We start from the raw sequence: 24,998 nt of genomic DNA on the forward strand, positions 1-24,998 counted from the left end.
ATATATTTAAACATTATAATAAATTTTATAAATTTATTTGGGATAACCCTAAGTAACTAGGGCTAAGACTGAGTATCCATCTATCTGGTATAAAAATGACTAAACAAGATAACAAAAAAGCAGTCTTTTTGGTTGACCAACATAACCACTATGGAGTTTGCACAAACAGAACCATCTGTTGTGTTAGGAATCATAGAGAGAGATATTGTATTTATAGAATCCTGAGTGGGAAAACCAGGCACATTAATTAACATGCCTCCTTTCTTTAATTAGAAATCTACTTTTCTTCTAGTTTCTTGGCTGTCAACATGTACTGTGTTAAAAAAAATCAATTTAAAAGCAGACAGACTTGCTATGACTAATTTAAGAACTCTCAAAGCAGGCTCTTTTCCAAAAATACACTATAACTGACAATACTGTAAGCTCACTCTAAAGGGAATATGACACAACTCCTGACCCTGAGGCTAAATCAGATGTTTACTGCTCATTTGAGCACAGCAAGGTAGTCTATAGATCTCCACAAGTCTTAACTAGGGCTTTACAATTAAACCTTTTTATAAGCAAACATTTCCAAAGGTTGTATTTTAAACAGCCTACCTTAGTAATTCTTATTTTTTCCTTTTAGTTTCTACAATGGAAGTTGTTGCAAGGAAAAATTTATATTAGGGACCAAAACTGCTCATGCATTTTAGATATTCCATGTTGAGACAAGTATTTCTTAAATAAAAATACATTTGGCTGGGTGCAGTGGCTCAGGCCTGTAATCCTAGCACTCTGGGAGGCTGAGACAGGTGGATTGCTTGAGCTCACGAGTTCGAGACCAATCTGAGCAAGAACAAGAGCCAAGACCCATATCTACTCAAAATAGAAATATTAGCCCTCCTTGTGGCCTGCACCTGTAATCCTAGTTATTTGGGAGGCTGAGGCAAGAGGATCAATTGCTTGAGCCCAAAAGTTTGAGGTTGCTGCAAGCTATGATGATGCCATGGTACTCAACCCAGAGAGACAGAGTGAGACTGTTTCCAAAACAAAACAAAACAAAACAAAAACCATTTACATACTTGGGTAAGATTAATTTTGAAAAGCTAACATCTTTCAGTGGTGTTGCTTTTATAGGAATAGTCACCTCTGTGTATTGTAATTTTTTTTGTGTGTGGCATTTACAGGCCAGGAAGTGTATTATAATTTCTCAGCATTATGGAGGAAGAGATTGGAAATGAAAATGATTCTCTTCCAAAAGTCTACAAAGAGATGAGAGAATCACATTTCACCAAGTGAATTCAATTAATTTTTATCATAATCTCAATCGTAGGGATGGGGGGCAAGCAAAAATAAATGGCATCACCATTCACTGGGTGTTTACAACATGCCCGATAATACACTAAGCACATTATGTCCCTTATTACATTTAATCCTCTCAGCAACGCTGCATATTAATCGTCTTCATTTTACACGAGAAAATGAGGCTCAGAGAGGTTAAATAACTCTGCAGGTCATACAACTAGTTAATGGCCAGGAATAACCAGTAACCCAGATACTGACCTATCTTTGGGTCCTGTTAAATAAATGCGTAATCTATTTCCTGGAAGTTTTCTTCAGCAGTCTGAGCTTATTAATTAACCCACATCCCTTCTGTTGCTGGATTGTTCATGCAGTTTCTTGTACCAAGTGTGATCCCGTTCCTTAAGAATTATATTTAACGAGAGCCTATAAACTCTGCTAGGTGATTTTTGCACCTTATTTTCTTTTATCATTACAACTACTGTAAGAGACTAGGTTCTCTAACTCCACTTAATGATGAAATTGTGTTTTGGAGAGGTTAACGTTGCTTAAGGTCGCTGAGATGCACAGCCACGAACGGATCCCAGGTCTCTGCCTCCAATGCCAAAACAAAATTCTCCCACGATGCTGGTATTTCCATTGGTGAGCAGCCTCGGGCTAGAGAGCCACAGTACTGATTTATAAAGTGTTTATAGAGTCCTGGGATGTGGCATTTCGATGAGAAAGCTGTGGCGACACCATCTTCTAGGTCCACTCAGCGAGGGGTAGGAAGAGCGGCATAGACGCCCTCACGGTGGAGCTCAGCAACAACATAAGTGTTCCCCCGGAAGGCTGCTCGGTGAGCGCTACCGCTTTCCTCGGACCCAGAAGAGTATGAAGGGGCCTCAGGAACGAGGACACCCTGGGGAGTCCGAGGTCCCGACACAGGGGGCAGCTTTGGTTCTGCGGGTTCCGGACGGGTGCCTCAGGGAATTGGAAGCAACAGTATGGATGGAGTGTGGCGGAGAGCTGTAAAAGGAGAACTAAGGAGGCGCCCTCGCCGCCCTCAAGCCCGAACTCGCAGCCCCTCAAAAACAGGTTAGCCGGCAGCTAAGTCCCGCAGCGCCCCCACGGGGTCGCGGCCCCGCCCTCCTGCCCCCGGAAGTGACGCGCGGCGGCTACGGCGTCTGGGAGGGGCCCAGGAGCATTTGGGGGGTTCGAGAGTGGCGGCGGCCGCCGAGCGTCTGGCAGGCCCGGCCACGGCGAGGAACGCCCCGAGCGCGCGCCCGGCGGGTAGCGGCCCTACGACCCGCGCCGCCGCCGCGTGCGGGGGCGAGGAGGGCGGGGCGTGAGGAGCTGCGGCGGCTGTGCGGCGGCGGGAGATGCGGGCGGCGGCGGGCACCCGGCGGGCTCGGCTCGGCCGCTGCCGCCTTCTCCGGCTTCGCCGCGGGGTCGTAGCGGCTGCCGCGCCTTCCTCGAGTTTCCCGCGTGAGGAGGAGGCTGAGGGCGCAGAGGCGCATCGTGTTTGAGGGAGAGACAGAGAAGGAGCCCCGCGCGCAGCCCCGGTGAGCGGTCAACACCGCGTGTCCCGTCACAGTCTCGAGGCCACCCCGCCACGGCCATGAGCCGGGGCCGGGGCTGAGGGTCTCGCGGCACAACCGGAAGTGGGCGCGCGGGCGCGGAGGGTGCGGGCGCGCGCTCCCCTCTGGACCCGCCCCCGGCCTGCCCTGGCTCCGCGGCGCGCAGGTGGACGCGGTGCGCACCGCTCCGCTGCCGTCATCCCTTATTTGGTACCGCGAGGTCCCTCGGGCAAAAGGTGGCAACGGTTCCCCCCACCCCCGTGAGTGGGGAGGAAGGGAACAATTGTGACTTTTCGTAGTGACAGGAAATTGGAAAATGAAAGTACAGTAATTGAGTGCTTACAAAGGCCCGGTGAGGTTGCACCTCTTCCCCCGGACTTTGATCTTCTCTGGGGTACGCGGCCGGCGGTGGTTCTCTCTCTCCCCAAGCTCGCTATTCATCCGGTGTCAACTTTCATTTCTGTTTCTACTTCTCTCCAGCGGTCTTCCTCACCTCCTTTACTTTTCGCTTAATGTACAACTGCAGCAAGGCTGGTAACTTCATTCCTAGGAAGAAGAATTGAAAACATCTTGTAAGGAAATAAGGGATATTGTTGACTGAAGTAGTCAAAAGATGTACAGTTGGCTTTTTTCCAAGTTATTGCTGCTTGAAGTTTAAGGCGTTTAAAGATTCTGGTCACAATAGTTTGCCCATCTTTTGGGTTAGGGACAGATTTTCCCTCCTGTCTTCATACCCTTCACCTCCTCCACCCCCTGCGAGGAAAATTTGGTGCTGGCAGAGGTGTTTTCTTAAAATAACATGATGCAATATTTCCCCCTCAGTTTTCTCTTTGATTTTACTTAAACATTACTACTGCATAAGTGGGATCTGTTACATTCTTAGAGAAATAATGTCTTCAAGTTTTATTGTAACAGTATGCTTTTTTTAACAATATACTTTTAATATTTTCTTTGTATTCTATTTTGTACAGATACATCTGGGTTTTGTTGTTGTTTGTTTGTTTTGCAGTTTTTGGCCGGGGCTGGGTTTGAACCCGCCACCTCTGTCATATGGGGCTGGCGTCCTACTCCTTTGAGCCACAGGTGTTTCCCTGTTGTTTTTTTGAGACAGAGTCTCAAGCTGTCACCCTGGGTAGAGTGCTGTGGCGTCACAGCTGACAGCAATCTCAAACTCTTGGACTTAAGCCATTTTCTTGCTTCAGCCTCCCAAGTAGCTGGGAATACAGGCACCTGCCACAACACCCCGCAATTTGTTGTTGTTGTTGTTGTTGTTGCAGATACTGTTTTAGCTGGCCCAGGCTGGTTTGGACCGCCAGCCTTGGTGTATGTGGCACCCCGGATACATCTGGTTAATTTTTGACTATGACAATTATTGTGATTCAGAGCTAGGCTTGATAGATTTCATAACTTTTTTTTAAGTTAAGTAGCATGCTGAAGAATTTGGAGACTTTATTTTTTTGGGTCTTAGCTACTGTCTCTGAAAAATAGTTGGGCTATGGGTCACCACAGCAACTGGAGTATGTGTATTATAAACATGTTTAGGGTGGAAAAGATTTCACTTAATAGAGTCTTTCTTTAATAAGTTAATTCAACATGCTCCCTCTTTCCGTTTATCACAGGGATTGATCTACTATCTTTGAAGAGTGGGGAGGGAATCAATTATGTTTTCAACTTTTAACCTCTCAATAGATCCTTCACTTGGATTAGTTTTTTCCTCTTTTATTATGCTTCTAAAAAACCCTTCAATACTACAGTTTTAGAACACCTCAAATCAAGTATTTTACCTTTTTTCTTGCCTAATAGATACCAACAATAAAAAAATTCTTTAATTTTAACTCTTCTTTTTATCTTATTTAAGTTTATTCAAGACCGAGTTTGCTGTGTTGCCTAGGCTGGAGTGCAGTGGCTATTCATAGGTGTCATTATAGCACACTACAGTCTTGAGGAATGGGGTGATCTTTCTGCCATAGCCTCCCAAATAGCTGGGAATTACGGATGTGTGCTAATGTGCCTGTCTTCACCTATGTAATTTTTAATAACTGTCTTCTGTAATTTTTTTTTCTCTGTCATGCAGGCTGGAGTGCAGTGGCACAATCATGGGTCATTGCATCCTTCATTTGAGCTCAAGCTATCCTTCTGCTTCATCTTTCCCCTCCCAAGTACCTGGGATTATAGGCATGAGCCATTGCATCTCACTAGAATTTTTTTCTTTAGTTTGCTTTTATGTCTGAGGAAATCGTTGACATTCATAGTTAAAACCACACTTTTAGGAACTAAAATGAAGAGTTTCAACTTAACTGTATACCAGAAAGTTCACCAACTTTTCAATGAAAAGAAAATCTGATATCAAAATCAAATTAATAAAATACTCCTTTAAATGCCCACTGAAAATGTCCATTTTATATCTTTGTTTTTCTCAAAAGAATTCATTTACCCCACTTCAGTCCCCAAACCTCAGTGCCCTTTTTATTTCACTCTCCGCAGCCTTCTATCCTGGACGCACCATAGTTTGCTGAAAAAGCAGCAGCATTCTCCACAACAAGTTTTGCCATAGGGATCCAGCAGCTCATTCGACTTAGTATACTCTACCCCACTAATAACCAAAGGGGAAGGAAGTTAAACCTGCACCACCTTGGGAACACCCATGTTCTGGGAATCTCCTTGGTTGCCACTGTGGAGGCATTTGTTATTTTTGTTTTTTTTAGATGTATAGCTCAGGCATCATAAACTTGTAGCGTTCAAACATTATCTACGTGGTAGGTACTAAGACTCCAGGATTTGGTTTTTGAATTATTTTCACATTTGTGGTAGGCTAGAGATTCTATTCTCAGCCTGTCTTTCAACCATCCTTATCTCTGTCACATGCATATTCATACCCCTACCCCTATAAGCATTCTTGATATGAAGATGATTGGAAATGTGGAAATTCCATTTTTTGGTTAAACATTTATTAGAGAGTAATTTTTACATGCTAGACAAGCAAATTGTTGTTTAAATGGGAAAACTATGTAGCAAAAAAACTTGCCATGCATAGGCTTCATTAGAAAAAAGATCTCTGCCCTCATGCCTGTAATCCTAGCACTCTGGGAGGCAGAGGCTGATGTATGCTTAAGCTCAGTAGTTTAAGACCAGCCTGACCAAGAGCGAAAACCTATCTATACTAAAAATAGAAAAACTAGCTGGGTATCTGTGGCAGGTGCCTGTAGTCCCAGCTACTCAGAAGGCTGAGGCAAGAGGATTGCTAGAGCCCGAAAGTTGGAGGTTGCTGTGAGCTGTGATGATGCCACAGCACTCTACCCAGGGCAACAGTTAGACTGTTTCAAATAAATAATAATTAAGAAAGAAAGATGTGTCTGGTAACCTCAGAAAAATGGCAGAGAATCCTGCCCCCTCCACCATACTTAATGGATATGATATAAAATCACCATTTTCACTCTGCTTAAGTGAATCTATGAGAAAGTGATTTCTAGCGGGCATGTTATTTAGGATTAATGTGGCATTTCATATTTGTGGATTACTATGTGTGTCAGTATCTAATAGGTAATTCTTCTTTATAATCAGTGATACTTGACTATGATGAAAGAGACTTGGATTCATGACTTCAGCATTTCCATGGAGTGTGTGACTATGGGAAGCATCTCCCTCTTTCTATTCTTTATTATTTTATCGTCTCCACTTTTAGATGACTGTATCTCTGTGCACCCAGCTTCAAAGTGATAACTGTGACAATTATTGTAGGACATTTGAGTATCTTAGAAAAGTTATAGAAACCTAGATATTTTCAACTGCTGTTCTTTACCTCTGCCCTTTTTCGATGTACACAGAGGTAATCTTTAAGGATCCCATTCTCTGTGAGGTATGTGTTGTTAAAATTAGTCTTCTTAGGCCACACTCAGTTCATGTACCATGCCTGTAATCCTAGCACTCTGGGATGCTGAAGCAGGTGGATTGCTTGAGCTCAGGAGTTCAAGACCAGCCTGAGCCAAGAGTAAGACTTCATCTCTACTAAAAAATTAAAAAATTAGCCAGCTATTGTGGCAGGCACCTGTAGTCCTAGCTACTCAGGAGGCTGAGGCAAGAGGATCTCTAGCGTGGGGGTAAGAGAGTGAGATTGTGTTTCAAAGAGTATTCCCAGACCTAACTTTTGTAATGTTTGTTGTGTGTGTTTGATTTGTTTTAAACATCTTCATTGAGATACAGTTCATGTACCATAAAATTCACCTACAGTGTGAATTCAATGGTTTTTAGTATGCCATAGAGTTGTGCAACCATCATTATAATCTAAGTTTAGAATATTTTCATCACCTCCCTAAAAACTCCGTACCTATTAGCTGTCACTCACCATTTTTCTCCCCTACCCACTTTAGCCCCCAGCCCTAAGTAACAGTAATCTATTTACCTAAATTTCATATAGATGGAATCATTTAATTAATATGTGCTCTTTTGTGGCTGGTCTATAGATTTACCTAAATTTCATATAAATGGAATCATATAATTAATATGTGGTCTTTTGTGGCTGGTTTCTTTCATTTGCATAATGTTTTTAATGTTCATTCATGTTGTGTTTGTACTTCATTTCTTTTTATGGCTGAATAATATTCCCTTGTATGTACCACATTTTATTTATTCATTCATTAATTGATGGACATTTACTTAGGTTGTTTCTACTTTTTAGATGTTATGAATTATACTGCTATGAACATTCCAATATAAATTTTTAGATGGCCATAAGTTTTTATTTCTCTTGGGTATATACCTGGGGGTAGAATTGCTGGGTCATATGATAAATTTGACCAACGTGGCTATATCATTTTGCATTCCCACCAACAATACATGAGTTTCAGTTTCTCCACATCCTTGCCAACCTTCATTATTGTCTTTTTAATTATAGCCATCTTAGTAGGTATGAAATGGTTTATTATGTGGTTTTGATTTTCATTTTCTTAATATTTAATCATATTGAACATCTTTTCATGTGTTCATTGACTATTTGTATTGTTCTTTGAAGAAAGATCTTTTCAAATCCTTTGCCTATTGAAATTTTTTTTTTTAAGTTGTAAGAGTTCTTTATATATTTTGGATACAAGTTTCTTTTGTGATACATAGTTTGAAAATATTCTCCCATTTGGAGGACTGCCATCTCTTAATAGCGTTGTAACACAACAGTTTTACATTTTGGTGTAGTCCAAGGTACCACTAATTTGAGGGTACAAAGAAATAGGTTACAATGTTTGCATTTGTTAGGTAGAGTCCCTCTTATAATTGTGTCCCACTCCTCCAGTACCATACACCCTACCAATGTGCCCATTAAGTGGGAGCACACCCATCTCCCCCATCTCCTGTCCTGTCTTACCCTCTCTACTCCCCATCCTCTTTTCCCCTCTCCCCACCTTGAATTGATTTGAGTTTTTCTCTTATGTGGGCGTATATTATATCATCTACTGGCTTCATGTTATATTGAATACATTGGATACTTGCTTCTACTTTCTTGTGATACTTCACTAATAAGAATGTATTTCAACTTCATCTAGGTTAATATAAAAGATGTAAAGTCATACGTACACCACAGTTTGTTAATCCATTCCTGGGTTGGTGGGCATTTAGGTTGTTTTCACATTGGGCAATCGTAAATTGAGCTCCAATGAACAATCTAGTGCAAAGGTCCTTATGATTTTTTTCTTCTGGGTACATGCCTAGTAGTGGAATTGTGGGGTCAGATGGGAGGTCTAATTTGAGTTCTTTGAGAATTCTCCATACTTCTTTCCAAAGAGGTTGTGTTAGTTTGCATTCCCACCAACAGTGTAAGAGTGTTCCTTTCTTTCCACATCCATGCCAGCATTAGCAGCTTTGAGACTTGGTGATGTGGGGTATTCTCATTAGAGTTAGGTGTATCTAAGGGTGGTTTTGATTTGCATTTCTCTGATGATTAGAGATGAGCATTTTTTCATGTTTGTTAGCCATTCATCTAACTTTCTCTGAGAATATACCGTTCATGTCTTTTGCCCAGTGATAGATGGGATTGTTTGCTCTTTTTTGTTGTTGATTAATTTGAGTTCTCTGTAGATTCTAGTTTTCAACCCTTTATCAGATTCATACCATGCAAATATCTTTCCCATGCTGAAGGTTGTCTATTTGCTTAACTTGTTGTGTCCTTAGTTGTGTAGAAGCTTTTCAGCTTAATTAAGTCCTGTTTATTTTTGTTGTTGTGATTGATGTGCTGAAGTCTTCTTCATAAAATCTTTCCTCGGTTTGACATCAGTAAGAGTTTTTCCCACACTTTTCTTCTAAAATTTTTTATCATTTTGTGACTTAGATTTAAATCTTTTATCCATCTGAGTCAATTTTTTATAAGTGGTTAAATGAGTGGGTCCAGTTTCAGGCTTTTGCATGTGGTTATCTCATTCTCCCAGCACCATTTGATGAATAGGGGTTCTTTTTGAACCAGAAAAAAACCAGTCTAGCCAAGGCAATTCTTAGTAATAAAAACAAAGCTGGAGGCATCACTCTACCAGATTTCAGGTTATATTACAACTCCACAGTGATCAAACAGCGTGGTATTGGCACAAAAATAGAGATATAGACATAAGGGACAGATTAGAAAACAAAGAGATGAAACCAGTCTCTTATTGCCATCTGATCTTTGATAAACCAAGCAAAAGCATACAGTATTTTTGTAGTTAATGGAATTGATTTAATTTGTTTTCAAATTCTGTTTTGACCCATTGAGATCTCATTCCTAGTGAAAGGAAGGGGTTTCTTTGTGTGTGAAAGTGTTTAGTCACAGGTTTCTTAGGATAAGTTATATATATGTATTTATCCTGAGTTTGTCCAGAGTTTCTGCCCTTAAGAATTCTTCCTATTAGACAAGGTGCTTTGAAATTCTATGAAGAAAATACCTTTGTGAGAGCATTTCCTTGCTGCTCCATTGCCTAAACCAATGATTATTAACCAGGAAGACTTTGACTCCCCTGGAAGAATATTTGACAATGTTTGGAGACATTGGTGATTGTCTTAGTGGGGCAGGGGATGCGACAGGAATCTAGTGGGTAAAGGCTAGGATGCTGTTAAGCAAGGTGTAACACACAGGACAGCTTCCCACAACAAAGAATTATCTGACCCAAAATACCAGTAGTGGCTTAAATAGGAAGATCCTGAAGCTTCAGATATTGAAGATTTTTCCTTCAGTATATGTCTTGCTAATCAAATAAAAGGAGAATCTATGCATGTGAAATCCCTGTAGAATAACGACAGAACTTGTAAATTAGGGAACATTTTGCTGAATTCTTAGTGCTGCCAGTTTGTATGTAAATTACGTTTATGATAATGGAAGCTGTTTGAAGGAGAAATACCAATTGGAGCAAAAGTAGATTATTCCCTATACCTCAGCTTCTGGGCCACCCTGAGCACACACAGAGACACGGACATACACACACATACACCCTAGCAGATAAACAAATTGGGTTGATTTAGATAGAGGCTGAAATGGTAGTCTTCTGAGAGAAAGTGTCAATGAGATTTTAAGATAAAATTTAATAACCATGATACTTTAGTGATTGACAATCATCAGTCTGCTCCTATAATTTATGGAACTAGCTTTATCATTATGCAAGTTGCTTGTTGCTTAAAACTTAAGCAGCATAGTATGCTTAACAGTTTGGACTCTAGATTCAGATCACCTGGGCTTAAATATCAGCTTTACTATTTACTTATACGACCTTAGTCAAGTTACTTACCCCTGTTGTGAATCACATTTTTTTAATGTAAAATAGGATGCAATAGTATCTATCTTAAGGAATTTTGTGGGACATATACAGTACTTAAAATAGTGCCTGACATGCAGTGTTAAATAAGTATTGGCTGTTAATACTATCACATATCTATATTCTTGCAGCTCATTGCTATGGACAGTGCTATCACCCTGTGGCAATTCCTCCTTCAGCTCCTGCAGGAGCCTCAGAACAAGCACATGATCTGCTGGACCTCTAATAATGGAGAGTTCAAGCTTTTGCAGGCAGAAGAGGTAGCTCGTCTCTGGGGAATTCGCAAGAACAAGCCTAATATGAATTATGACAAACTCAGCCGAGCCCTCAGATACTATTATGTGAAGGTAATACACATCCTCATCTGGACACCGTGTAGAGAACCTCAAGACAGGAATTATTCTTCTTTTGAGGTTATCAGTACTAATGTCCTGGTTTATTTTAATCCAATTTATTTTCTTGCTTTAGCAGTTTGGAATTAGGATACAAGGTATAAATGTTCCAGCTGCATTTCTACAAACTCTTGTTCATTAAACTACTCCCCCTATACTTATTTTATTCCTAATTGCAGTTGTATTTAAAAGAGTAAGTACAGGATTGGAATAGGAGGAAGAAATTTTTTTTTTTCCTGAAGGAGAAAGGAAATTTTGAGGTTCTTTTATTTTTATTTATTTATTTTATTTATTTTTTTTTTTTTGAGGCAAAATCTCACTTTGTTGCCCAGGCTACAGTGGTATGGCATCAGCCTAGCTCACAGTAATCTCTTGTCTCTTGGACTCAAGCAATCCTCTTGCCTCAGCCTTCTAAGTTGCTGGGACTACAAGCACCCACCACCATGCCTGGCTAGTTTTTATATTTTTAGTAGTGATGGGGTCTCAATCTTGTTCAGGTTGGTGGAGAACTCATGAGCTCAAGGGAACCTCCTACCTTGGCCTCCTAGCATGCTAGGATTACAGGCATGAGCCACTGTACCTAGCCCCCCTCCCCTTTTTTAAGAGATAGGGTCTAAAAGCATTGCCCAGGCTAGACTCAAACTCCTCTCCTTCAGCCTGCCAGGTAGCTGGGACTACTTGGACTACAGGCATGCGCCACCATATCCGGCTTGTCTCCTTACACACACATACACACATATACATGTTTTTGTAGCTTAATTTTTAGTTTAACCAAGGGAACAAAAATTAACACCTTAAAGAATAACTGTTAATACATAAAGTTGATTTCTTAGTTAAAATGATATATTTTTGTTTGAATGTATTCTATTGTGAATACATTCTTGGGCACTGGGGTAAGATAAGTGGCTCCAAAGGATGGAATTAGAATGAGAAATTGAGATCTTAATTTCTTGATCTTATCAGCTTTTCCTGTATGGAGATATGAGATAAGAAACAACTGGAATTTCTGAAGGAAGTAGGAGCCTTAGCATATGTAATATTCTGAATTCCTTTTTGCTTACTCAGGATGTGTATGGCTTGTACCTTTGGAATTATTTGAGATTGCAATTCATTGAGTCTGGGTGAGAGTGTTAAGCAGTTAAAATCTTTCAGCTTTTATATAATGTATTAGTTCATTTGTTAATAAGAAATTTAAGTGTTCTTGCCTTAACTTCCCCTTAAAGTAGGGACTGTGTGTAGTATAGCTTGATGGATTTAGAGGATTTTGAAGTTTTTAAATAAGCTGTGCCTAGTTCTTAAATACAGAACCTTGTTACATCTGCTTTTTTAATGAAGAATGGGTTGCCAGTTTATAAGAAAATATAAGAATGCTTATTTTATTTGCCTGCAGAATATCATCAAAAAAGTGAATGGTCAGAAGTTTGTGTACAAGTTTGTCTCTTATCCAGAGATTTTGAACATGGATCCAATGACAGTGGGCAGGATTGAGGGAGACTGTGAAACTTTAAACTCCAGTGAAGTCAGCAGCAGTTCCAAAGATGGGGAGATTGGAGGGAAAGAGAAACCACCACAGCCTGGTGCCAAGAGCTCTAGCCGCAATGACTACATACACTCTGGTTTATATTCTTCGTTTACTCTCAACTCGTTGAACTCTTCCACTGTGAAGCTTTTCAAACCAATAAAGATTGAGAATCCAGCTGAGAAACTGGCAGAGAAAAAATCCCCTCAGGAACCAACACCATCTGTCATCAAATTTGTAACAACACCTTGCAAAAAGCCATCAGTTGAACCTCTTACTGCCACTATTTCAACTGGTCCAAGTATTTCCCCATCTTCAGAAGAAACCATCCAAGCATTAGAGACACTGGTTTCCCCTAAACCACCTTCCCTGGAAGCCCCAGCCTCTGCATCCAATGCAACTGCCAATTTTTCCACCACACCGTCTGTTTCATCCATACCCACTTCCTTGCAGGAGCCTGCTAGGACACCTTCACCACCGCTGAGTTCTAACCCAGACATTGACACAGACATAGATTCTGTGGCTTCTCAGCCAATGGAACTCCCAGACAACTTGCCACTGGAGCCTAAAGACCAGGATTCAGCTTTGCCAGAAAAGGACAAAACAAGTAATTCATCAAGATCCAAGAAACCCAAGGGGTTAGAACTGGCACCGACCCTTGTAATCACAGGCAGCGATCCAAGCCCCCTGGGAATATTGAGCCCGTCCCTCCCCACAGCTTCTCTTACACCAGCATATTTTTCACAGGTAGTTCACTCTTTCTTTTTAGTGCCACTTTTGTTTGTTTTTATTCACCTTTATAAACAAATTCAGAATTTATATTCTCAGGTTTGCTTTCTGTTATTTAGGCTTGTCATAGAAAGGTTGTATGTGGCCCATGAAAGAACCAGTAACCTAATTTCTCATCTCAATTAGGATTGCCAAAAGGAAAGGTTGGAAGTATTGTCTTAAAAAATTGATTGTTCTGCAAGTAAATTTTACAAAGAGGTAGCCAACATGGAGAGAATATTTTGTAAAATTTTATAGTGAATATTTTCTAAATAAAGGTACATTTATCTACACTTTTCTATTTTCCCAATGTCTGTTGACCTATGGGAAATCCTGTAAATATTTTGTTTTTTCCACCTCTTCCTAAAAAAAGGTATTCTCTTTCTCTGTCTCTCTCTCTCTCATAAAACTGGTTGGTATCTTATTTAAAAAAAATAGTGATAATATCAAATTAGATAACAATAGATCCTGAGAAACAGTCACATCTCAAGCGGGTGTGACCCCCACTGATTTTTTTTTTTAATACAGGTATCCATAAAGTTCGTGTACAATTTAAAATGGTCGGTTCTTTTAAATGAACTTTATGGCCACTGTGTATTTGTTTATGTGGGACAACAGAACACACACAAAAAAAAACATTGGTGGAGTATGCAACTATTGAAAAATGAGTATTGTGATGTTGAGGACAAGTTTGTACAGTTATACTGGGCATTTATTAACTTGGTCATCTCATAGAACATTTTAATAGATTATTCCCAGACCTTTTCATTATTAAGGAAAGAACATGTTGCTGACTTGGTTACCCATTAATTCCTTTGTACCTGAATTCAGGTGTTTTCTTTATTTGAGAAAGATTCTGTATAAAAGTTGGACTTAAAAAGTTATCTTTTCTTAGTTCATAAAAATAATTTCTAAGTTTTTCATCATGATAAAATTTCAGACTTGGAGATATATGCAGTAGAGAATAGAGTAGTATTCTCTTAGGCTTTGGGGTTATTTATATGTGATTGCAAAGATAAAGCATAATCCTAACAAGTCATTTAATGAATATTTTTGTTTTATGTGTTGCAGACGCCCATCATACTGACTCCTAGCCCCTTGCTCTCCAGCATCCATTTTTGGAGTACTCTCAGCCCTGTTGCTCCCCTTAGTCCAGCCAGACTGCAAGGTGCTAACACACTCTTCCAGGTAAATTTTACAAAAGTTTGTCTTTTGTATTTGGAGCACATTAAATGAAGAAATAGGCAAAAAACAGTGTCCCGGCTCAGCGCCTGTGGCTCAAGCAGCTAAGGCGCTAGCCATATACACCTGAGCTGGCGGGTTCGAATCCAGCCCAGGCCCACCAAACAACAATGACAGCTGCAACTAAAATATTAGCCATGCATTGTGGCAGGCGCCTGTAATCCCGGCTACTTGGGAGGCAGAGGCAGGAGAATCGCTTGAGCCTAGGAGTTGGAGGTTGTTGTGAGCTGTGATGCCACGGCACTCTACCCAGGGTGACAGCTTGAGGCTCTGTCTCAAAAAAAAAAAAAAAATAGTGTCCTCATTGTTCAGTTTAATCATTGTAAAATATTTAGTAAATACTCTTTAGATTTATTATTCAATTTCCAAACTTGGAACTTGAACTCCTGGCTTCAACAATCCTCCTGCTTCAGCCTTCCAAAGTGCTGGGATTACAGGAATGAGCCACTGTGCCCCACGAGACTTTTTTGTTTTGAGACAGCCTCAACCTGTCGCCCTGGGTAAAGTGCAATGGCATGACAGCTCACAGCAACCTCCAACTCCTGGGCTCGAGCAATTCTCCTGCCTCCACCTCCCAAGTAGCTGGGACTACAGGCGCCTGCCACAGCGCCTGGCTATTTTTTGGTTGTAGTCTTCATTGTTGGTTGGCGGGCCCGCCTGGATTCGAACCCGCCAGCTCAGGTGTATGTGGCTGGCGCCTTAGCTGCTTGAGCCACAGGCGCGGAGCCCACAAGACTTTTTTAAAAAGATTTTTATTATGACATCATATCTTTTATGATAAACAGTTACTGCCTTTGTCTTGTGAGCCACTGTGGAAGACTGTTGTATTTTGCTAGTAGGGGCAGAAAGTGAAAGTTAGGGTTGAGTAATGGGATTATAATGTGTTTCATTTTCTTTCTCAGTTTCCTTCTGTGTTGAACAGTCATGGACCGTTCTCTCTGTCTGGCCTGGATGGACCTTCCACCCCTGGCCCATTTTCCCCAGACCTACAGAAGACATAACCTATGCACTTGGGAATGAGAAAGCTGAAGAACAAAGGAACAGAGAGACATTCAACATAATGGCATTTGAAGTGAGCAATTGAAAGTTCTACAATGCTGATAATAGACCATTGTGATTTTTGCCATTCCCCATTGAAATGCCTTTTTAGGATTCCCTTTGTATAGGACTCAAGTTGGACTGTGTATAAAAATGCCTTAATTGGAGTGCAGACTCCACCTCCCTCTCTTTTTCTTTTCTTTTCTTCTTCCCCCCTTTTTAATATTTTGAGCTTTGTGCTAAAGAAATTTTTGGTGGGGTTTAGCAGCTATACTTTGCAAGAATGATTAAGAACAAAGTTTTTCTTTTTCGCTATTAGGAACTTTTGGCTAGGAAAAAAATTATGCTGAGAGTCTATTAAAAGAAATACAAGCTAAATGAATTGGCATCTTTAGGACTAAGTGTGTTCTGTTGAATGACTTTTCATAAAAGTGACCTGTTCATAGGCAGTAGGAGAAGAGTAATGATTCGTACTTAAACTAAGATTGGAGTAGTACTATTGGGGAGATCTGTTTTGCTGTGAACTGTAATATGTAAGTAACTCCCACAAAAAGCCATATTGTTTACATTTTTTCAGAGTGGGTCCCAGCTATACATATGATCTTGTCTGAACATGCCAACAGGGCATGGAATTAGTCTGTTTAAACATAAACGAAGAGTTTTAATCTTGAGCCATAAGGCAGTTTTTAGAACATCCAGTGAGAACATGGCTCCCAATATAGAAATATTGTTGGCTCTCTGAGTGGTATAGGATACAGTATGATAAATGATGACTTTTAGGAGGACAACCTTGGGTTTTGAAATTTTGAGGCCATTTTTATAAGTAAAAGATTCAGTTGAATAACTTAAAACACATGGGACTTTTCCCAGTTAGAAGATAAAGGATCTTTTCTCTTTCCTCTTTACCTCATTTTCTGCTGTGTATTTATCACCTTTTCTTTTAAATTTAAGGTTGTTAGAGGTTGTGACAGTTTCAGTGATGTAATTAGGAAGGTGAAATGCAAAGTGAAGTCCCTCAATCAGTAGTGAGGTAAAGATGTGCTTATTTTATCCCTTTTTTTTTTTTAAATTAGAGAAGAACAGAGATCATTTGGGAATGTTCATACATAGATACTGGATTACTTATACATAGGTCACTATGAAAGTTTTGAGACATTATTTCATTTCCAAGAAACACAGTTGACAGTATCCTTTCTGTTTCACCTTTGCAAATTTCAGCTTGCACATCTTATGGGTGTTGTTGGAAGGGCTTTCATTTGTTTCCATCTGTGTGGATTTTACTTTTTTTTTTTTTTGAGATAGAGTCTCACTTCTTTGCTCTCAAGTTTCAATTTGGTTCATCTTATGGGTATTGCTGGGAGGGCTTCATTTGTTTCCATCTGTGTGGATTTTCTTTCTTTTTTTTTTTTGGAGACGGAGTCTCACTTTTTTTCTCTCCGTAGAGTGCTGTGGCATCATAGCTCACAGAACCTCAAACTCTTGGGCTCAAGCAATCCTCACCTCAGCCTCCCAAGTAGCTGGGATTATAGGTGGCTGCCATAGTGCTCAACTATTTTATTTTTTAATTTTTTTGCAGTTTTTGGCTGGGGCTGGGTTTGAACCCGCCACCTCTGGCATATGGGGCCGGCGCCCCACTCCATTGACCACAGGCGCCGCCCTCAACTATTTTTAGAGATGAGGTGTTGGCTCTTGCTCAAGCTGGTCTCAAACTCCTGAGCTCAAGCAGTCTACCCGCGTTGGCCTCCCTGAGTGCTAGGGTTATAGGTATGAGCCACTGCACCCAGCCATTGATTTTTTATGTATCTCAAAACTTTTGTAATGACCCACGTATTAGTAAATTTACAAAATATCACCATATGTTAATCATTGCCAGGTCTGTATTTATCCAGATATGTTGATTCACCAAACTGAATTGATAACCATGAATATCACAGTGGATTGTTTTGAAAATTTTGGCTTTAAATTCTAGGATGAAATTATAGGCTGCCACCATCCACCACTACCACCACCCTGCCCCACCCCAAATTAGCCTTTTAATCTTGTAATTGAATCACATGAGCTAAATGGAATGAGGGAGTAAGGACTTGAGGGCTCAAAATGACTGATATAAAATAGCATCTTCCAGATGCATAATATTTACTTTAACTTTGCTTATATACAGTGTAGAAAAGCTCTAGTATGAGACATCTATGCTAGCTAGTTCGTTAGTTGTAGAAGGAACACATTCAGTGAGCTACCTTTATATGTGTAGTGTTGGAGACCTGTTACTCGTTCATTTGTGGTTATCAGCTAAAAGTTCAGTTCCTGAGATGTGCAATAGTAGTGTTAAAAGGTAACGTTTAATACTGATGGGGAACAGACATATTTGACTTTTTTTCCCCATATTGAATTTAGTTTGCATGTCTGATTGAAATTGACCTCTCAGCAGCACTTTGGAATAGTTTTATTAGCTTAACATTTCGTACATTAAAATAAGTAAATATTGATGGTTGATTTATGTCAGTGTTTTAAATTTTGAAAGCACAAAGGTATTTTATCTTTTTGAATTAAAGGAGAAAAGCCATTGGTTTATTTTCACAGATGATGTCTTTAATAATTAACTGTCTTAGCACAGAGGTGCCTTGGAACCAAGGGTACCATTAAAACTTAGTCAAAGCAAATTCCTAGGAAACTGTTTTCATGAGTCCTCTTTCTATTAACCTATAGCTGAAGCCTCTGAGAGGTGTTAGGCCTTCAGAGAATGATGATGATCAACTAATTTGGGGAAGTATGTGTGTATGTGTGTCCTTTTTTAAAGTCAAAGTTTACAACCTTAGTACAAGTGTATGAGGCAGACAGTTCTATTTGTAGACTACCTCCTTCCTGGAAAAGTCTCAGCTTCATATTCTTTTGAATATCCACAGAACTCTTGTTGGCATCAAAAGGTGACATACCACTTAAGATCTGTTCTCACTGGAGAGACTTATGATTGGTAGCCATAATTGGTATCCATCACCTGTCACTTTGCCAGGATGAATGCTGTTGGGCAAAATAGCTGAAGTTAAAAGGAAGAGCAGGTTGAATGGAGTTTTAAGATAGCTATGATATCTTTTGATAGCTTTTCTTTTGCTGTGGCCCCATCCACTTAGTTGTATGCTAGAAAATGATAGCCAGGATTTCTGAAGTGGCATGTGGAGGAGAAACCTTAGGTTTGTAGTATTTGCTGATTTCTTTGCTTTAAGCCACTCCCCTTGTGATTGATTTCAAGCCACCATCTTGGATTCACAAAGAGGCATACAAATTGTCTCAGAGCCCGTGTCAGCAAATCACTGTGTACTCCATTCAAGAGTGGATTTTCACATAATTTCTGAAATAATTTTTTCTCAGTCATATGCTGATTTTTAAAAATACAAAATTAAAACCCTCATATCTGACTTCAGTAATCCTTTAGGTCTTACTGTGTTGCCCTGGCTGGTCTCTAGCTTTTGGGTTTAAGCAGTGCTCCTGACTCAGCCTCCCAAGTAGCTAGGACTATAGGCCCCTACATCGAGCCTGACTTAGTAATCTTTTTTTTTTTTTTAAAGGTTTATCAACAGTGCTTTTGCGATGTTGCATTCTTCATGTCATGTTTTCTGTGTTTGAACAAAGGTAGAAATTCCCACTGAATTTTTGTGTAAAAATTATACACAATTTAAAGAATCTAGACTCTGAGAATACTCTGGTAGGAAATAAAGGAATCTAGAGGCCCTCAAAAGGTCAACCTTAAGCTTCTTAGAGATAACACATAAGCTTGACTCCCCTCTATACATTTTGACAGTTAAAATACAGGTATAATTTTTTTCTTTCAAATAATTTTTTTTTTTTTTTTTTTTTTGAGACAGAGTCTCAAGCTGTTGCCCTGGGTAAAGTGCCGTGGCATCATCATAGCTCACAGCAAACTCCAACTCTTGGGCTCAAGTGATCCTCTTGCCTCAGTTTTTTATATTTTTAGTAGAGACAAGGTCTCGATTTTTGCTTAGGCTGGTCTCGAACTTGTGAGCTCAAGCAGTCCACCTGCCTCAGCCTCCCAGAGTGCTAGGATTACAGGCGTGAGCCACTGTGCCTGGCCTTCTTTCAAATAATTTTGATAGGGGAAAGTAAGCCCACAAGCCTATACAGGGAAAAGGTCTCTGTTGGTGTAGTGCAGTGATGTCATCATAGCTCACTACAATCTCAAACTTCTGGGCTCAAGTAATCCTCCCGTCTCAGCCTTCTGAGGAGCTAGTGCCACAGGTGTGTCTAGCTAATTTTTCTATTTTTAGTAGACACAGGGCCTCACTCTTGCTCAGGGTGGTCTCAAACACCAGGCCTTAAGGGATCCTCACACTTTGCCTCTAAAAGTGTTAAAATTATAGGCCTGAGCCACCTCACCCCGCCTGGAATTTTTTTTTTTTTAAACTGGAAAATTCCTTGAAGATTTACATGTTATACTAGAGATCAAAGTAGGCAAAACTGGTAAATAAATCAGGGGTTTGTAATTCTGGAGCTTTGATAGTATTAGTTCTGTTCCATTTATATTAGGGATTGATTGTATGATATTTAGTCTCAACCTAATCTCAGAATTTGTACTATGATTCTAACTTTCTAAAAGATAGCTTTATATTTCTAGTGAATTTAAGCACATTTAGAGGCATTCGCTAGTATTTTCACAAAAGGAGTGTGGAGCCTTTTTCAACACACACCTTTGATCAATAAAAGGTTTGGGTTTTTTTTTTTTTTTTTTTAGACAGACTCCTTTGCTTTCTTGCTCCAAGTAAAGCACAGTGGTGCAGTGGTGTCATCATAGCTCATTGCAAACTCAAACTCCTGAGCTTAAGTGATCCTCCTGCCTCAGCCTCCCAAGGAGGTGGAACTTCAGGTGCGTGCTCTGTGCCCAGCTGATTTTCTCTTTTTAGTAGAGAAACTAATACAAGTTATTTAACACAGAAACTTCCCCTATTATAAATTCATATGTATATATGTTAAATTATATACCACTGTACTAAAATAACATATACATTATAAAACATCATAGAAAGTAAGGATGGCATATAAAAAGTAAATGTTGACAAGCAGTTCTTTTTTTTTTGGATACAGTCTCACTCAGTCACCCTGGGTACAGTGCCATGGTGTCATAGCTCGGCAATCTCAAACTCTTGGGCTCAGGTGATTCTCTTGTCTCAGCCTCTCGAGTAGCTGGGACTACAGGACAAGCAGTTCTAACGTTTTCTTCCTATACCCCAATAAATTGTCTTGTGCACCCTCTAGAAGCATACACTCTTCTTAAAGACCACTGACTCAGAATACTGCTTTTCATTCTAATCTTGGGGATGCAATGTATACTTTTCTAATGCCATATGGAGAAATCCTAGGAGCAACTTAGAATTACTTAAGAGAGCTTGTCATGGCTTGGCGCCTGTAGCTCAAGCAGCTAAGGTGCCAGCCACATATACCAGAGCTGGCGGGTTTGAATCCAGCCCGGGCCTTCCAGATGATGACAACTACAACCAAAAAATAGCCAGGCATGTGACAGGCGCCTGTACTCCCAAGCTACTCGGGAGACTGAGGCAAGAGAATCGCTTAAGCTCAGGAGTTGGAGGTTGCTGTGAGCTGTGAGGCCATGGCACTCTACCCAGGACAACAGCTTGAGGCTCTGTCTCAAAAAAAAAAAAAAGAACTTGTCATGAACTTTTGAAATTTTACATTCATTCTTTTTTGTAAATCACCAAATAACCCATTACCAAATGTTTTCCAGAGCTTCATGTATATTATTTTTCACAGCTTGTTTCTTTTATCTTCATGTTAGGCATGACTTTATTTTTATTTCACCTGTTTGCTTATAAGCTTCTTTGGCCTTATGTATGTTTTACCAACACATTCAAAATTATTTCAAGTTGTTCTATGTTAAAATATACACCAGCTTCCATTTTCTTGCTGCATTAATTTTTTGATTTTTAAAATTTGTGACATTTCAGCATCTAAAGGAATAATCTTCTTGATAGGTCTGTCCTATTTATCACTTCATTTGGAAAGTTAAACTATTCGTGGGGTAGTTTGTTATCCAAGGGTATGTAGAAATGGAGTCCAGGGGAAATATTTTCATAATAATCTTATTGGTTTGGATCAACAAGTGTTTTGTTATTGTTTTTAATGCTGCTGGCCTTACCTGAAACGGGGTGCCCGGTTATTCCTCTTATGTCATCAGAATTCTGATTACTGAAGTTGGAGTTTTAATCTTAGAATCTAGAATTCTTGTGGGTGGTATTGTGTTGAGCAAGAAAAGAATGTGTTTTGATCTGTACTTGGTGGAGCCTGTTACTACAGAAGTCATATTTTGACCTGTAACCTGAGCAGATCTAAAAGGTGAATTGTTGATGGTAGTATGATTCATGCATTGTTAACAAAATTTTAAGTGAAACCTTTAAAGAGAAAATTCATGAGGGATACATTAAACATGATAAATTTCTTAAATGCTAGACTTTTGGGTTTAATACACATCAGAAAGTTTTTTGAGGTTTAAAACTTTACTTTGAAATACTTAATTGGGAGGCTATACCGTTTCTTTCCAAGACATTCATTCTGATTTATTGGCTGAGTACATGTATGTGTGTGAGTATATATAGATGCAGTGACTAAATATATGTGTGTGTAAATCTGTTTTTCAGAGGGAACATATTCATTCTCTAGACTAGGATGACTACTAGTCTATTTTATACTAAAACTAAAAGAAAAAGTTTTTGCTGCACTTCGCAGTTGCCACTTTTTAAAGATTAATGCTTTGCACATTTCAGTCATTCTTTAACAACTAATCATTTGCCAACATTTTAGAGATATAGTACCTACACATGACATACTCTAACCAACATCACTTCAAACTCTTCTCTCAGGTTCATGTGTTATTGAGCAAATAAGGATGTCCTTTCTTAAAATTTCTACATTTGCTTTTGTATAAAATCTTTATTAGTTATATTGTTTCTCAGAAAGGAGGTTTATACTGGAAGCAGTATTTCTAAAATAGAGATTTGATGGGAATCAATAAAATAAATAGTGGAGGAATTCTGGCATTGTGGCCTAACTTATCCTTTTAAACTGTACACAGTTAGCATTAGCAGAAGTATCACAGTAACATATCTTGGGCTAAATGGTCTTCTCAACTTGGCCTGTTTCCCATCTCTGGTTTTTGTGCTAGCCAAGAATTACAGAGCCATGCTCAGACAAGCCTGCGATCTTCTGGATGGAGTAGGGGTGAAGGTGGGGGTGCCCTGTGGCTGAGTCCTAGCCAGTGATGAATCATTCAAGTCTGCCTAAATTTCTAGTGGGAATGCCATATACTGGTGTTCAGTCACTTGGCACTTTCTTGGGCACCATTGTTAGCACTGTTTGGTTTTTAATAACTGGAACCACTTAGTGATTATTTTGTTTGTTTAATTTCAACTTAAGGCTATTGAGGGTCAGGGAAGTAAGGTTTATTTCTCATTTATGTTTCCTGGAACTTTAAGGGGATTTGGAGGAGGGAAAAATGGATCACCTACTAAGCCTTTCTTCTAGGCTCTGTAAGGTATGCTGTTTTAGCTAGGATGCTGAAAATAATTTACAAGCTTTTAATATTATGCTTTATAGAAATTTATGATATTTTAAAAAGATTTACAATTGATTACACTTAAGTTTGTGAAGTATTCAATTTTAAGGGTTTTTTTCTGTTTAATCATTGTTGCTTATGGTCTGTTATGTAGGGGATGGCAGTCCCTTCTAAGACATTTCAGCTTTGGGGGGCAGTATTACCAGTGGCCTTCGTATGTACATTCGTTGCTTACATTTATTGTTTATGCAGTAGAGTAGCATTTTTATAAACTTCCCTGTTCAGTATTAGTAAAGTCCATTAAGATGCATATATGTAAAGATAGAAATGAATAATGAATACAATTAGTTTTTGATTACTCAAGGCTTATTTGGTTTAGCCCCAGATCTTTTCTAATCACAGTCATACCTGTTTTTCACATTTGCCTTCTAGCAGTTTCATTTGTCTTTGCGGGTAGGGAAGATTAAATATTAAATCCATTCCAGCCATTTTGCCATTAGTTATCTTTGGTTTGAAGCAAATGAAATTTTTGATTAAAATTCTTTTCTGAGAATTATTCCCTTTATTCACCAGATAATCAAATTGGCTAAACAAACAAAGAGTGTATAACTTTACATTTTAAAAAGCAAACTAGTTATTTTCCATGAGCTCTATTAAATCTTATTAAAAAAAAAAGACAGATCCTCCTTAGAGACAACTAGGAACAAATGGAATTGATGGGAAGGAAGTAACTGTGGGTAAAAGATTATTAAATTTTAAATTCCATGTGCCACGCGGTTTAACTGCAGTAGCAATGGCAGTTTATGGACTACCAAATATGGACATATCACTTAAAATTAAAACATGTAAGAACTCTTGAGTTTCATTCAACCAACCTTTTAATTCAGAAGAAAAGCATAGGTCTGCTATGGGACTATTGCAGTACATCTCCATCAGTGTTAACCCAGGAGAGATGTATTATTTTATGCATATGTCTTAGTTTGCGATACGTGGTAGTAAGAACTTGCAGGGTGCTTTCCTCAAACCTGTCAACTCAGCTGAGAAGACAGTTTGTTGTTTTCTCCCCTATTTATTTTTTTGAAATATGCAACACATAATATCCAGTATCCACCACTTTGTATAAATAGATACTTATATATAATGCAAATGCATACTTACCCATAGGCATGAATAACTATTAAAGTGTTATTAATAACTTGTCTTAATTTCAGTGTAATTTATATTATGGAGACCTTCATAGTAGTAAAATCATCTTTTTTCTTTTTCCTAAAAGAGCAATTAAACATTTATTGAAATTCACATTAATTGTTGATACAGCTAGAAGGAAACTGCCACTTCATCTAGCTGAGGAGTCAGACTTAGTTGGGAAACAAAGAGATGTTGTTTTAAGGTTGATTGTGATGATTATAGGTGGGTCTCGGATTCCACCTGTATGTAGCAAAGCAACTCGAGTTTAGGTAGGTGAGGAAAAGGAGGGGCTAGTATTTTGAGGGCTTTCTAATATGCTGCTTTTAAAAGAAAAAGTGTGGTTGATACTCAGTGCATCTCCGGACATGGCAAGGGTTGCTCTGAATAACCAATCAGGTGATCGTTTTTTCTATCACTTTCCAGGTTTTATGCAAAAATTTTGTTAAATTCAATAATGATGATATGCATCTTTTAAGAAAGATGATACATTTTTTAAAAAATTATTTTATGTAAGAACTGACAGAGGAATTCGCTTTGTATAATGTAAGCTGGCTTTAAGAAAGCAGTGTAACAAATTTACTACAAGTCTAAAATTATACAGATATGTTAATAGATATGTGCAACTAGATATGGACAATAATTGTATTTTTTTAAATAAATATTTTTAACAAAATG

At 39.1% G+C, this 24,998-nt stretch overlaps 1 protein-coding gene across 2 annotated transcripts; it reads left to right on the forward strand.

Moving 5' to 3' along the window:
* Positions 1-24,998, forward strand: ELK4 (ETS transcription factor ELK4). Of its 2 annotated transcripts, none has more exons than XM_053605316.1 (5): positions 1-2,358; positions 10,732-10,947; positions 12,383-13,258; positions 14,351-14,467; positions 15,424-24,998. In XM_053605316.1, the coding sequence occupies exons 2-5, from the start codon at positions 10,741-10,743 to the stop codon at positions 15,520-15,522; spliced, it is 1,299 nt and encodes a 432-aa protein (XP_053461291.1). In that variant the 5' UTR covers positions 1-2,358; positions 10,732-10,740; the 3' UTR covers positions 15,523-24,998. The 2 variants fall into 2 exon arrangements, with proteins under 2 accessions (XP_053461291.1, XP_053461290.1); XM_053605315.1 differs by lacking the exon at positions 1-2,358 and adding an exon at positions 2,489-2,825.

Source organism: Nycticebus coucang, chromosome 10 (assembly GCF_027406575.1).
Source record: "Nycticebus coucang isolate mNycCou1 chromosome 10, mNycCou1.pri, whole genome shotgun sequence".
In the NCBI taxonomy this organism is placed as follows: Eukaryota; Metazoa; Chordata; class Mammalia; order Primates; family Lorisidae; genus Nycticebus; species Nycticebus coucang.